We start from the raw sequence: 13,557 nt of genomic DNA, 5'->3' as shown, positions 1-13,557 counted from the left end.
CTCTGCAGAGGGGCTGGGAGGGGAAGAGGGGACAGGAGGGAACAAGAGGGGAGAGGAGACCTCGTCCCAGTGCCTCCTGCGTGGGCAGGGCTGGGGGGACCGCCGGGACCCCGGGGTGTCCCCGCTCGGGCTGCTGGTGCTCGGGCGAGCCACCCAGCAGCGCCTCGCGGCTTCCCTGCAGGGCCAGGGATGGGCGACACCCACCCGTTGTTACCAAGGAGCCTGGTGAAAGCCGTGGTTTTGCTTTTCTGCGAGCTCTCGAGATAATTTAACAGAGGAGTTTAAAGCAAGACAGTAATGAAGACGCGGGAGGAAAGTGTTATATGATCTTGACTGGGCTCTAAGTAAGTAATTGCCATATTATCGGGATTTGGCTCTGCTCCAAAATGCATCTCATTTAATTATCTGAAACTGATCTGGACGCCCAGCTTGCCAACTTTTTGACACAATAATTTATTTTTGACTTTTATCTTTAAGGGAACAAGTGATAATTGCGCACAAATGAAAATCACAAACTCAATTTTTTTTAGTTTTTATAAGTTTCTCTTCGCACCTCATCATGCTCTTTTTTCCATTTTGTGCACATTTTTTTAAAGAAAACTGAACTAGTTCAGCCTCAAGTCAGTGCTTCTCTGACAATGAAAACATAGCTAGAAAATATATATAAAAATAAAAAATAAAAAAACCTTCAAGGACTTTCCTTCAGACAGCCCCAGCAGCAGAACCCGGAGCTGCTCCATGGGAAGATTTCAGCCCAGGACCACAGCTCGCCCCAGCCGCAGAGGAGCTGCCCTGCGGGGTGGCAGAGGTGTCCTTCTGGGGGCCTCGCTCAGGGGCAGCTTTATCCCAGATAAATGTGGTTCTGGGGTCAGGCTCCAGAGGGTGCTGAGAGGCGTCTTCCGTCGCCAGTCACTTGTTTTATCTGTTACAGCTTAATTTCAAAAAAATACTAAGGAAAAAAAAAAGGCAGCCTGACCTGTGATTCATGTCTCGGGATTCCCTAAGTGCTTCCAAGCAGCTGCGAGTAATTCAGATTATCAAACAAAAAACTGTTTGTTCTTCTCTCAGCCCCAGAACGGCTCCTCTCGTGATGTGCTCTACAACCAGGCAGTTGAATCTCCAATTGTTCCCAGTAAAAGGAAGCAGAGATAGGTAAGGCTGTGGAGCACGGCCCCACCAGGAGTGCCTCCGTCCATCCCCACAGACCCGCTGTGCCTGGCAGCACCGGGCGATGCTCTCTGCGGCGGTGACATGGGGACACGAAGGCAGAGGAGACTTTCTGTACTGGGCATGAGGTGAATGTGACCTTCATACCTGCAGGGATTTCCAGCCCTCCCTTCTCCCACCTGAGGATGAAACAAAACACATCCAAGTTCATTCTCCTCTCCATTTACTGCTCCCTTAACTTGCTGCCTTTCTGTCCAATCTGAGTGATTTAGTTTTAAATTTAAAGCGTTTAAAAAGCAATTATTGCATTACTGGTTGAAAAATCTTAGTTGTAAAACGGAGGTGGGGGCACACTGCCCGCTGGGTTTGGGTTCCAAACCCAAACTGCTGGGGCCGCCTCTGGCTCCTGCATCTGGGACAGGCACACCGGGGTGCTGCTCCACTGCCACGGCGTGCGTGGCTTTACAAAGCAAAAGCAGTAAGTTGTTTAAAAGCCAGAGTGTGGGTTCCTAGGGTAGAAGCTGTCCCACAGACACAGCTTGGGTACGTGTTTAATAAATACATTTTGTCATATTTCTCTTCTGGCATGTCCAGTGAGGTGTAAAGGAGATCAAATTAGAAATTAATGGGTGGGAAACAAACCACTTGAATTATTCCCTCATTTATATTTTCTCTCAGCCCTGCCAGGGCACGTATGATTTCGTTTCCCACCTTGCTATACATTTAACTCCGGGTTCAGAAGAGAAACAAATTATCTGTAAATATTTTGCCAGGTTTGTAATTTGTCAAAGTACTTTCTCCGCAGTTTCGCTTGCCGGTAGGTCCCGGTATTTCTGTCTCTGTAAATGGCTGAATCCCTGCGTGAGGCAGTAGTCAGGTTTCAGGGCTGCCCTCATTAGTGGGGGAACACTAACTCCCTCCAGCCTCTCTGTGTTTGGCTCTCCCAAGCAGAAATTTTGGGCTTCCCAAACGCTGGGTTTGGGTTGCCACCACAGCAGCTTTCCATGTGGCTCAGGGCTCCGGCCGTGTTTGGATTCAAATAGTTTTGAAACAGTCTGAGATGTTCTCAGATCTAGGAGGGAAGCTCAAGTGTCCCATAAATCCTCACCAAATCTGTGCAAATTTCATCTGGAAATAATGCTCAGGCTCAAATTATTTAAAAAACAAATAAAAAGACCTGCTCAGCTCACAGCAGAGCCAGCTGAAACAGCTGAAATTCTCACCTAGCGTTGTCTTTTTCTTTAGTGCACTCAGAGCAGATTTACACAGTTCTGTTTTTAAACAAATAATGGCTCATTAGCAGATGTTTGTTGAGCATAATGGCCTTCAGAGGAAGGGAGGACTTAAATCCAAGTCTGTCACAGCTCTTTTCAAGGAGCACAGTAGAACTGGTTTCCATACACGGATTTACGAAGTGGCTCATTTTACCCCAAACACATCCGAACCAACCCAGCACTAACACGCTGCTCTGATTTACACCATCTGCTTGATCGCTTCTGACTTCACGTGGTTGTTTCAGAGACGTGTTCTCCTCTGCTCCAGTTGCAGAGCAGAAAATCTGTTTGTGCTGTGATCCCGGCTGGTATGTCTCTGGTTCCCATTCCTATGCCTCAGCTGGAGGGCCCAAAGCTTTGCTCATCCCCCATGCAGGATTGCCTTTGGAAGAACAGCAGAAAGTAGCTGCCAGCCCCCGGAAGGTAAATTTGTGCTCTGCAGGTGTGCTGTGTAGTCAAACACGGTGTAAGCTCAACGAAAGGCCGATGGAAACCAATCTTCTGGGAGCTTTTTCCTGGCACTGGTCGTGGGATGGGGACAAGCAGGTGGGAAGCACGCTGCCCAGAGCCCCAGTGAGAAGTGCTCGGGGTTGCTCCATGCTCGGGCTGAGGTCTGGGGGTGCTGCTGGCAGGCACAGGAGCCTTGATGCGTGCCTTGGCTGAGGTGGTGTGGGTTTGGTGGTGCTGGTGCTGTCAGCACATTAACATTTGGGCTTCGTGTTCAGGTCTCAGAAAGCATCTCTCCTCACTTCCAGTGCTTGTTTGAGGTGAAAAATTGAAGCTGGTTGCAATTCTTCTGGCTTGGGCTAGTGGTAATTTACATGATTTATCGAAGCTTCTTCAAGCTTCTAAAAATATTGGTGCCTTTTCAAAACGTGGACGTTATCAGGATGAGCCGCGCTCGCACATCTGTAACCAAATAATTGCAGTTTCCAGCAGATGCAGTGCTGCAGGAGCGGTGGCGTCGTTTCAGGGGCAGCCTCTGCCTTCACGTGGGGCTTCTAAGGCACGTCCCGCTGGGGAGCTCGTGGCAATGGGATATTCAAGATCCCAAATCTGGCTGTAGATCGGAGCTGGGCGGGTTGTGCCATGGTGGCACTGTTGGCAGAGCAGAGCTGCTGAGCCTTCGTCCTCCTGGAGACCTGTCTGAGATTTGTCAGAGAATATTCCCAGATTCCTGCCATAAACCTGGGAAAATGCCAGCAGTGAAAACCCTGAGCTGTGCCCCTGAAATAGGGAAAAGGGCGTTCTTCAGCACTTCTGAGGCTCCCTGGTTTTGGGAGAGGACGTCAATCAGCAACAGAACGATCTCAAATTATTTTGGTTTTGGTGTCTGAAACATCTTTCCATACCTCTCAGCAGCTGGGACTGCCCCACCTGGTGCTCTCTGCAGGTAGCCAGACCTGAGCAGCACTGAGAACAGAGGGAGCCAGTGAGAGACAGGGTGCCAAGTCTGCTTTCTTGGGATCGCTGATTTCTTTTTAATGAGGTATAACATCATGCAGAATTCCGAGCAGCTGTTTTGCGTATTTTTAAAATGTATTTTTAAGAAAAAAACCTGTAGCCGTTGCCTGTACCTCCCAGATGATGCAGAGCTGGTGCAAAGTTCCTTTAAAATTTCCTTTAAAATTTCATGATGAAAAATGTTCCTTGCCCACAGGGCTGCTCTTTGTGTGGCGGGCAGGCAGCCAGGAGCACAGCAACCCAGTGAGCCTGCGTTACCACGGGGTGGTTTGGACCACGAAGGATCTCATTTCTTTTTTTTTTTTTATATCATTTTTTGTGCACTTTTTTTCTGGGCACCTTCGAAGGTGCCCACTGCTGTTTGTTTTCTGTTGTCGATGCATCTCCTCAAACACTCGGGAAGCACTGCCTTCGGCCTGAGCAGAGCAGCTGCTGCACGTGTGGGCAGGCGAAGGACGCCAAGACATCTCCATAGGCCTTGCAAGCCAACTGATAGAAACCCAACAGAGCTGTGGATGGTGCCCGGCCCCAAACACCTCGCAGGCTCAGCGCCAGCTATTCCTGAACGAGCATGTATGTTCGTACCAAAAAACAAACCAAAAAGCCCCAGGACTTGCTTCCCGGTTTGTCTGCACGCCTGCTTGCTCAAGGCCAGAGCTCTGTAAATGTAAAAACCTCTCTGTAGCTGTAAGGGTTTTTATTTTAATGGGTGTAGCACACATCCGTGGACAAAAAGAGCCCATTAAGGATTATTCCGTTCTTTGAGCTGTGATTATTGGAAGGTCTGGAAGTGCCCTGCTGAAACATTGTGCTGGTTCTCTGCTTTATCCCTACACCTTTTCCCCATGTGTCACTGCATCCTAGCCACGTTGTGCTCTTCCTTCAATGTTTGCAATTAGCTGTGTGTTAGGAGCAGGGTGCCGGCCCAGAAGGACTTACCCCATGTGTCCATCTTACGCTTAATGTTCGTATGGACACAACACATCTATCAGGTCGGGGAAATACGGCCCCATTTCAAACCAGGGGTCCTCCTGCAGGCAGTGGGAGCACTGTTTGCAGCACTTGTTATTGCTGTGGTATGGGCACAAGTCCGGGGCTTGTTGTGTGATGTTTTCTCTTAATTTGCTGTTGTATCCCATCAGATTGTTGATAGGTGCTTCCTCGCTTGCTGTGCACAGGTTTTCATTTGAAAAACCCCCAGAAGCCAGGAGACTCTGGAGTCACCCGTGGGAGACGAGGGAGTTTGGATTTGCTCGGGGCCAGGATTTCTCCTTCGATGTCGTTCTGGGTTGTCCAGCACTGCTCTCGTCTGCTCCGTGGGGCTGTGCACGTTCGGGTTTATTATCAATAACAAATCCAGAATCGATGGCAGGTTTCAGGGGGATGCTCTCTGCTCCCCAAGGACTTGCTTTCTGTACATACCCACTGCGGAGAGAAACAGCAGCCAAGCCAAGCAGCGAGGACAGCTCTGCCAGCATTTCAGGTTCAATATTAGCATTTTATTTCGTATTTACAGGTTGTGTCCTGGTTTGGGCTGTTCTTGTTTTGGTTGGTTGGGTCTTGTTTGTTGTTTTTCTTTTCCAAAAGAGGAAAATTTCCAAATGGTATCGAAAGGGCAAAGCCTGTGAGACGTCAGCGTTGCTTGCGGGTCCCTCTGGAAATTTTAAGGTAAAGCCTTTGCCGAGCAGAGCCAGAATGCTGAATATTTAATACTCTTTGTTAATAGATTCCCTCATTACATTTCAATTTGGATGTAGAAAAGAACCATCGCAGCTCATATTTGACTTAGAAAGAAGCATATCTGGGAGTACCTGCTGGGCTTATTATTGACTGTGGGATTTTCAGCGTTGCATCAGTGACTTGAAAGTCAACAAAATTATACCGTTAATGGGTTTTCTGCTCTTCAGCCGTGGGTACAGTTCTGAAAATCATATTCTTGGGCTTTATTCCACTGACATATTTTGCCATCTTAAAAAATAAAAACAAGGGTGATCCTATCTGTACGCAGCAGAGTGTAATGAATATGCATGCAGACAGCAAGAATACGTTTCTGACAAAGCAGAGGAACCAAAACAGCCGTGTTCCAAGCACAAAACAAGGTGCAAAACAGGAAACCTCCCTCGCCAAGCAAACCTTCGTCTTGCCAGCTGCATTCACAGTGCCCAGCGAGGCACATCCCTCATGCCGTGCCATGCCATGCCTCGTGGTGCAGAGAGGAGGTGAGCGGCTCCCCGGGGGCTCAGCTGGCCCTGAAGTGGCCGCGGGCTGTGCCCAGGGGGGTTCATCTGTCTGGCTTTGTCCTCCTCTGGCCTTGCAACGTCATTGCCACGGTTACATGGAGAGGTAGGCTTCTTAAATCTCTAAACGACAGTAGAATGCATCTGCGCTGAGATGATCTTAAATGTGGACAGATGTTCCCAAAGTCATAGAACCATTGTGGGATCATCAAGGTTGGAGAAGACCTCTGAGATCACGGGGTCCAAAACGCACCACTCGCCAGTCGGTGCTCTGCTGGGCACAGCAGCATTCGGAGGCTTGATAGGAAAGACGACTTTTCTACTCCTCCCTCTCAGAGTGGTTTTGTAGTAAAATTTCCCTTAAACTTAATCACAAAGCGCACGGGGTACGTGTGGGTGGGTGCCGGGCTCTTTAAGGTTCACGTTTTGGTATTATTGCAGCCCAGGTTATATTGAGTTCATCCTGAAAGCTTGGATTGCATGGTGACATTCAACTAAATCCACCGGGTTTGTTTGTATTCTAAATTCATCCATTGCAAAGACGGCTTTTTTTTTTATGAGCACGAAGAACTAGAAAGCATAAATATTTATTCCTTAAATGTTATGATTGCCTTAAATCATTCCAGCTTATTTGGTGAGCGTAAGATAAAATTAAACTAAGCTGTTGAACTTGATCTGCAGTATGAAAAAATATCCGTGTGTATATGCTTGAGTCAAGTCTGGATGGGAGCTCTGAGCTAATTGCTTCCATCATGTTGAAGGATGCACTGATAATTTTATTTTTGCTGGATGTGATAATAAATCACCATAAAGAGGCAGTGAAAATTGTGTAACGCAAAATCACGTTTCAGCGTGCAACATATGTTTTGATGGAGGGGAAAAAAAGAGGCGAGCTAATCTACAGCGACACGCGGGAGATAATGAAGCACCTTATGAAGTTGCTCCAATTTTATCTGTACGTAATCGTGGTTGTGGCCTGACGTTGATTTGCGTTTGAGGTAGCACAAGAAGCATCCCGGTGTCCTGTTCCTCTCCTGTAAGTACTTTACTTGTCGTTCTTCCTTCAAAGTAAGCGTGGATTAAATTTATTATAGCACAGGGCAGTTCGTCTCTCACACAAGTGATCATGTCTGGCAGAATTTCTCCTGTACTGACTTAATGGCTAAAGATAAAGAGAAATAATAGACGGCCTCCTTTCCTGGAGCCTTTCCTCCAGCTGCTTGCAGTTAGCCTTGCCAGGCTCTCCCAGGTACCCGCGTCGCCCTAGCGAGGGCAATGCTCTGTCTGTCCTGGGGAGGAGACAGCCTCGCTGCTGTGCTCCCTGGCCCCTTCCCCCTACTGATGGCACTGAGTTATTGCTCAAGAAAATCAGTGCTGTGCAAATCCCTGCTGTGCCTGCCAGCTTGAAGTGTTCCCGTCCCTCTCCTCTCGCTCCGTGCTCCCAGCAGCCGGGCAGGCTCAGTGCTGTCTGTGCACTGGTGGTGTGGGGCTCTGCTCTGGCTGTTCGGGAAAGCCGAAGTGTGGGAAGAAGCCCATAAAAAATATTAAGCATCTTCTCACATTCTTACGATTTTCAAGGCTCGGAGGAGGCAACAAAACAGAGATCTGAAGCTGGATGTGTCGTGGTGCCACAGCTGCGGGGTGTGCTCACCTTCCTGGGGTGTGCACGTGTGAGAAAATGAGCCTGTGTGTAGCACCGGTGCCGTTTGTTTGCAGAACATGCACCTTAAGGTGGCATTTCGCTTCTCCTGAGGCCTGAGCCTGCACCCTTGAAGCCCAAAGTTAAGGATTTTTTTCTGAATAACACTGAGTAATGCTGTCTGTGCTCCGCTCTGCACATCTGGAACTCAGCTTTTCCTTGCTGGACTGCGATCTTGTTTTTCTGAGGTGTTTCATTTACATTTAAAATGAATACCTCATCCTTTACCAAGTAGTATATTCTTCAAGGCTGGGGAAGGCAGCGTGGGCAGCAGCGGGCTGTGTGTGCCACCTCTGTGTCAGAACAAGGAGGAATTACCCCTCTGCCTGGGCACTAGGCGAGCTGGTACCCATGACCATAGTTTTGAGGAAGAAAAAGGACATCAGAGTAACCACTGTCGTAATATAACGTGCAAAGATCTCTTAGTGGTGTTTGGGGAAGCGATCAGTGTTCCCCGTGTCAATGAGAGCTGTGCTTAATCGGTTCCCTGGACACCTGGGAACCAAGACACAAATCAGTGCAAACATTTACAGTGGACACGGAGTTGAACCCTACACGTTCTGCAGCTTGAGACGTGCCTGGGAAACGAGGTTTTATTCTCGGTCCATCTCAGACTTGGAGGTGTCCCTGCTGCCAGCTCAGTCTGGAAATGGCAGCTGGTCAACGGGGCATGGAGGCAAAAATGGGAATGAGATGGTGTGATCTCCTCCAGGTTCTGAAAAAATGTGCAGCGTCCAGACATACAGATAATAGGAAAACAGTGCTTAAGGTTTGACCTTAAATTTGGCAATAGCCACAAGTTCTCAAGGATTAAGTAGCCTAGTTCAATTATGATTTTAGCAGCATGTCTGGGTCACTACCTTATCATGAATATCGCGTCTGGGCAATGCAGTGGTTTTCTGTTTTGTGGATTGTCTGTGAGCAGGCTGTGATTCACGTGGAGAAAGCTGCTGGTGTAAGTTATTGGCAAAATATTTCCCGTGAGGAGAATGGGACACACATGGTTGGTGATGAGTAATGAGCAGAAATCGGAGGTGTGTTGTTTAGTCTTAAAGAAGAAAACTGATCTGGCTGTACGTCTGTTCTGAACACCCTAATGTGTCCTTGGAAATTCTTGTTTTGGGGGAACGCATTTATAGTAATTTAAAATATCCACCTGTACTTATTTGCCAAAAATCAATGGGCATCACGTTCAGACAAGACACGTAATTCGAATAAACTCAGCCCCTATTGTTTTAACCATCTGAGTGAGCGTAGAGAGAAATGTTTCACAGGAGCTTGAACAAGCATTATGTGAAATCTGGCTGAAAGAAGAGATTTTTCTGAAGGCGTTTTTGTCTGCTGGAAAGAAAAAGTGATTTCATTATGGTTCGAATGCAGGTTCTGCCTCCAGAGTGGATGCTCATCTGAGTCCTTTGATGCCAACGCAAGTCGCCAGGGTAACTGCTGTGTCTGCACCAGCTGTGACGTTCATGACAGCCAACCTGATGGATCAGGCATTCACAGGTGTGTTTCTGTTTCTCTGGACTGATTATATTACTGGAGCATATGTTGGGGATCTGTGTACGTCCAACCAAACCATGTTTTCCATCCTGCACGGTAATGGGGGGCCCTTAAAAAATCCGCTCAAATTTTATGGCGTTTGCTTTAGCTAATTACAAGTGTTTGCAGAGCGTTTCAGATCCCGTTTGCTCGGTCTGGCAACTGGCAGTAGCTTTGCATTTGATGCCACAAAAGGCAAGTTTGTGAAATGTCCTTGGGCTTTTCATTTCCCATGCCAATGGTACTCACAAGCATTGCCGTGATAACGTGGTTATCTTGTGGGTAGTTGCTCCATGAAGCCTCGTTGGCTGCAGTCTCAGAGGATGCTTTGTGCTGTACTGAGTGATAAAACTGTTTTATTCATCTTCATGTAAATGCGTGTGTTGTTGTGAGAGGGAGCCGGTGCTTTCTCCCAAAAGCTGGAAGAAGTCTCATGGCTTTGTTCAGATCCACACGGACACCTTGCAAATCATGACCAAAACCAGATCAGATTTCGATAGAAAATGGAGAACATATTTCCTACTGACAAGAAATCCTTACACACTGCCATGTTGGGAGGACAGGAGCTTTGGTGGAGGTGAAATCCTACCTCTGGAGTGAGGATGTGCTGTCCTCTGCCCGCCGGGGTGGCTGCAGCCCTCCGTGCCTGGGCGTGCTGCAAGCTGGTTTCATGGCAAATGCTGGGCTTTGCCAGGAATTACTAGGTATCAGTTCTGGTGTAATTCTCCCCACCTAGAAGATGACACCATTTACACCATTTTTTCACACCTAGGCGGCATTAGCATGGTTGTGGAGGGGTTGCAAGCTGCGTGTTAGAAGCGGCTGTACTTGTATGTGTGTGCAGGGTTTTGTGTAAAAGCCGTCACTCGTCCTGCTAGGCCCTTTGCCTTGTGGGTGCATCATGCTCACGGGCTCTACCCACAGCTACGATAAAAGTTTCAGGGTCAGCTGTGCTAGGCAAAGCCCTGCCTGGAGCTGCAGGCTCTCTTTGCAGCAGGTCTGTCCGCTCCTAGACCTGTCTTGCATTAGACCTTCTGATGGAGTTTATTTTGCTGAGTTTATACCACTTCGGGTTGGGAATTTTTGAAAATATTCTGACAGATACAAGACTGAAAGAAGGTTCATACACATTTCCTGTGATATACTTTGACTTAAAGTTTCTTGTCTGGCTTAGTTGGCTTTAGCTAAGCACCTACTTCTTTTACCCTCAGTGCAGTTCCTCTGTTTAAGATCCGTGTGTTCCTCTGCTATTGACTTGCTTTCTGGGCAGGAGCAAGAGATGGAAGAAATGCTAAAACTGGTTAAAGAACGCATGTGCAGAAGGACAAAGTTCTGTGTGAGAGTCCTGCTGCTCTGCAAAACCGCAGTCCTCATTTTGCACTGCGTTTCACGCCAGAGGAATTTCATGGACGTGTGGACACAAACCTCCCTCTTCCACCCATCGTGCTGATGGAGGGTTACACCGTGTGAAGCCTTCGAAGCCCAGATGGCTTTTGATGACGAGGCCCATGTGGCGTTTGGTCAATAGGTTGTGTAAATCAAAGGGCCGTGGTGTTGAAAGGTCGTGGGTTTGGAAGAGCAATCGTTCGGTTTCTGCACGTATACAAGTGATGTAAATAAGATGAGCGCTCTATTTTTGGTTCTGGCTTTACCTTGAAAATAGAAAACACATTCATCTTCCTCCGATTGTCATCTTTGATTTGCTGCTGACCGCATTTAAAAGAAAAATGGCAATTTCACTCAAGTTTAGTATGGATTTTTCTTTAATGTTTTTCGGGAGATCACACGCTTTTCTATAGGTTTCTACAAGCTATCATTATTTCCATTGGAAAGGCAATCAAAGAAAGGATCATAATTAGGGGCAAATAACAGTAATAAAGGTGTTTTCACACATCAGTCTCAAAGTGCTGCAGAAAAGGAAGCGTGCACTTCAGAAAGCTGTTATGAAACAGCGAGAATTGGACAAAACCCTGGGAGCTGCCCCGGTTGTGGAGTCAGCTGGGGAGACAGGGCCCCTAAGGACATGCAAAAAACTTCCCTTCCTGAAGACAGAATTAATCTATGTTTTTTTGTATTTCTGGAGCACAAGTAGTAAACTTTGCAGTGGTCCTGGCTTCTAGTAAGCATTTATTTTTGTGTTGGAAGCTGGAAATATCCAACGACCAGTAGCAATGATTTTTTTTTCCCCTTACAGTCAAGGGCAAAACACCTCGTACACGACGCTCCGTACAGGAGTGGAGCTGGTCCCTGCCACCCGCACAAAGCTCCGCATAACCTCACAGATCTTCAGCGCTCAGACCATCGAGTGCTTCGGGTCAGGGCCGAGATCTTGAACTCGATTTAAGTTTAATAGGAATTGCACGTAAAGAGCAGGGCAAGGAGCGGCGCCAGGAGCTGGCGGAGCTGTTTGACTGCAGCTCGCCTGGACAGCCCTGCAGGGGTGCACAGAGCTGGGAGAGAAATAGCACAGGGGCTGCAGCCGAGAGAAGAAGGTAAACCCAGGCAGAAGACTGCAGACAAGCACAGATTGGGTGGTTTTGGGGTAGGTAAGGGTGCCTGGTGCTGGGGGAGGCCGAGGCACGAGCCCGGTGCTGTGCCTGGTCCCGGTGGATCAGGACAGGGGGTACTGTGCACCCTGCGCCCTGTCTGGGGAAATGCCATCTGTCAGAGAGCGTTGGCTGCTCGTCTCCAGCCTCCGCACCAGGCACAGAGCCCGTGCCATGGTACAGCAGGCAGAGAATTTGTCCTCGTTTTGCTGCCGTGTTGTTACCAGCCTTCGGGAAAATAAGGGAGTGAGTGGGAAGGGGTTGGTGGGGAAGGACAAAGCTGCTCAAGCAGAGATGTGTTAAGGTGGGAAACGCAGCGTGTGGCACATAACAGAGAAAAGGGTGAAAGCAGAATATCCACACCAATTAAGGGGTGAAATAAGCTGTGCGGGAAGGAGCAGGTGATGCCAGGAGGTGCCCGCTGCTCTGAGCGGTGCCGGTGGGTGGAAACTGGACCCAGCCGTGCGGGAGCAGGGCAGGGATGGAGCCAGCAGTGAAAGCAGCCTGTGGCTGAGCAGTGAGCAACAGGGGAGGAGCTGGGCATCCGCCCCATGTGGGTTTTAGGCTAAGCTCAAAAAAACCCACAAAAGAAACAAAAAAAAAAGCTGTGGGTAGAGAGAGGACTGGCATACAGCAGAACTGGTGGGCTAGCACAAAGCAGAGTGCCTGGATTGTGCACTTGAAATAAATCCATTTCTCTGCAACACTGAGTCAAATTTTTAAACCTACATTTGAGAGTAACAGGAGTGTGGCCTCTAAAAACCTTTGCCAAACAGTTTTATTCTCTCTTTGTCCAGAGCATCTCGTGGGGTAAATCAGTCCTCCTCTTCCTCATCCTCTCTAATTCTGCATTTAACATGTTTATAGTCACACGCCTACATCCTCTGTAATAGATGTCTGATAATTTTGCTACTTCACCTCTGCTTTTCATCCTGTGAATTATTCATGTCTCTCTACCTGCCGCGGAGGCTGGGAGCAATCTCTCTAATCAGGCCTCCTTATCCTCCAGCCTCCGGCGCATCCCCCAGCAGCGCTGCGGCGGCTGCGGGAGCGCGCTGCTGGTAATTATGCTGCTAAGTTTAGGGGCAAAAAATGCCGTGCGATTATGCTGGAGATACGTCACGGTGCCTTAATTGTCTGCCTGCAGTATATTTTATGCACTTAAGTTAAAGAGGGGAAGAAAAAAGGTTTGATTAATGAGAAAAGAGTAAACCCGAGGAAAGACGTGCACCAGTTGCCAATAGCGGTCAATGCCGCGCCTTGCCCACTGTTCTTCCTGGCATGTGCTGAGAAGAAGAGATCCTTAATGAGCTAACAAGGCCCAGAAGAAGTCTTCAGTGATCTGAGCAGCCCTGCCTGTGCTCTGTTTCACCTTCTCCTGCACACGCAGAGCAGTCCATGAGTCCCACCTGGCCTCTGGCCTCACCGCTTTCGGCTCTCTGCATCTTTTATCTCAGGCTCGGGTTCCCTCGTTCACACAGCCCCACCTGAGCCCGGGGAGCTCAGCCAGCTCAGGGTTTTTAAGCTAGACGGAGGAAACACAGGCTTGAAACTTCGGTGTCTGGGGAAAACCCATCTCAGTGGTCACTGTGGATATAAAAATACTGACTCCTGACCTGCCCAGTGAC

The 13,557-nt window shown here is 48.3% G+C and overlaps 1 protein-coding gene across 1 annotated transcript in view; it reads left to right on the top strand.

Moving 5' to 3' along the window:
* TCERG1L (transcription elongation regulator 1 like) overlaps positions 1-13,557 on the top strand; it is a gene marked incomplete at both ends in the record, with an annotated part of 66,404 nt that overhangs the window by 28,425 nt on the left and 24,422 nt on the right. Inside the window, one exon of the mRNA XM_084289995.1 lies at positions 9,222-9,347. Within this exon, the coding sequence (XP_084146121.1) occupies positions 9,222-9,347 (126 nt within the window). The remainder of the gene's footprint in view (positions 1-9,221; positions 9,348-13,557) is intronic.

Source organism: Netta rufina (genome assembly GCF_964035555.1).
Source record: "Netta rufina genome assembly, chromosome: 7".
NCBI lineage: Eukaryota > Metazoa > Chordata > Aves > Anseriformes > Anatidae > Netta > Netta rufina.
The sequence above is the reverse complement of the archived record's forward strand: the minus strand, read 5'-3'. Positions and strand labels throughout refer to the sequence as shown.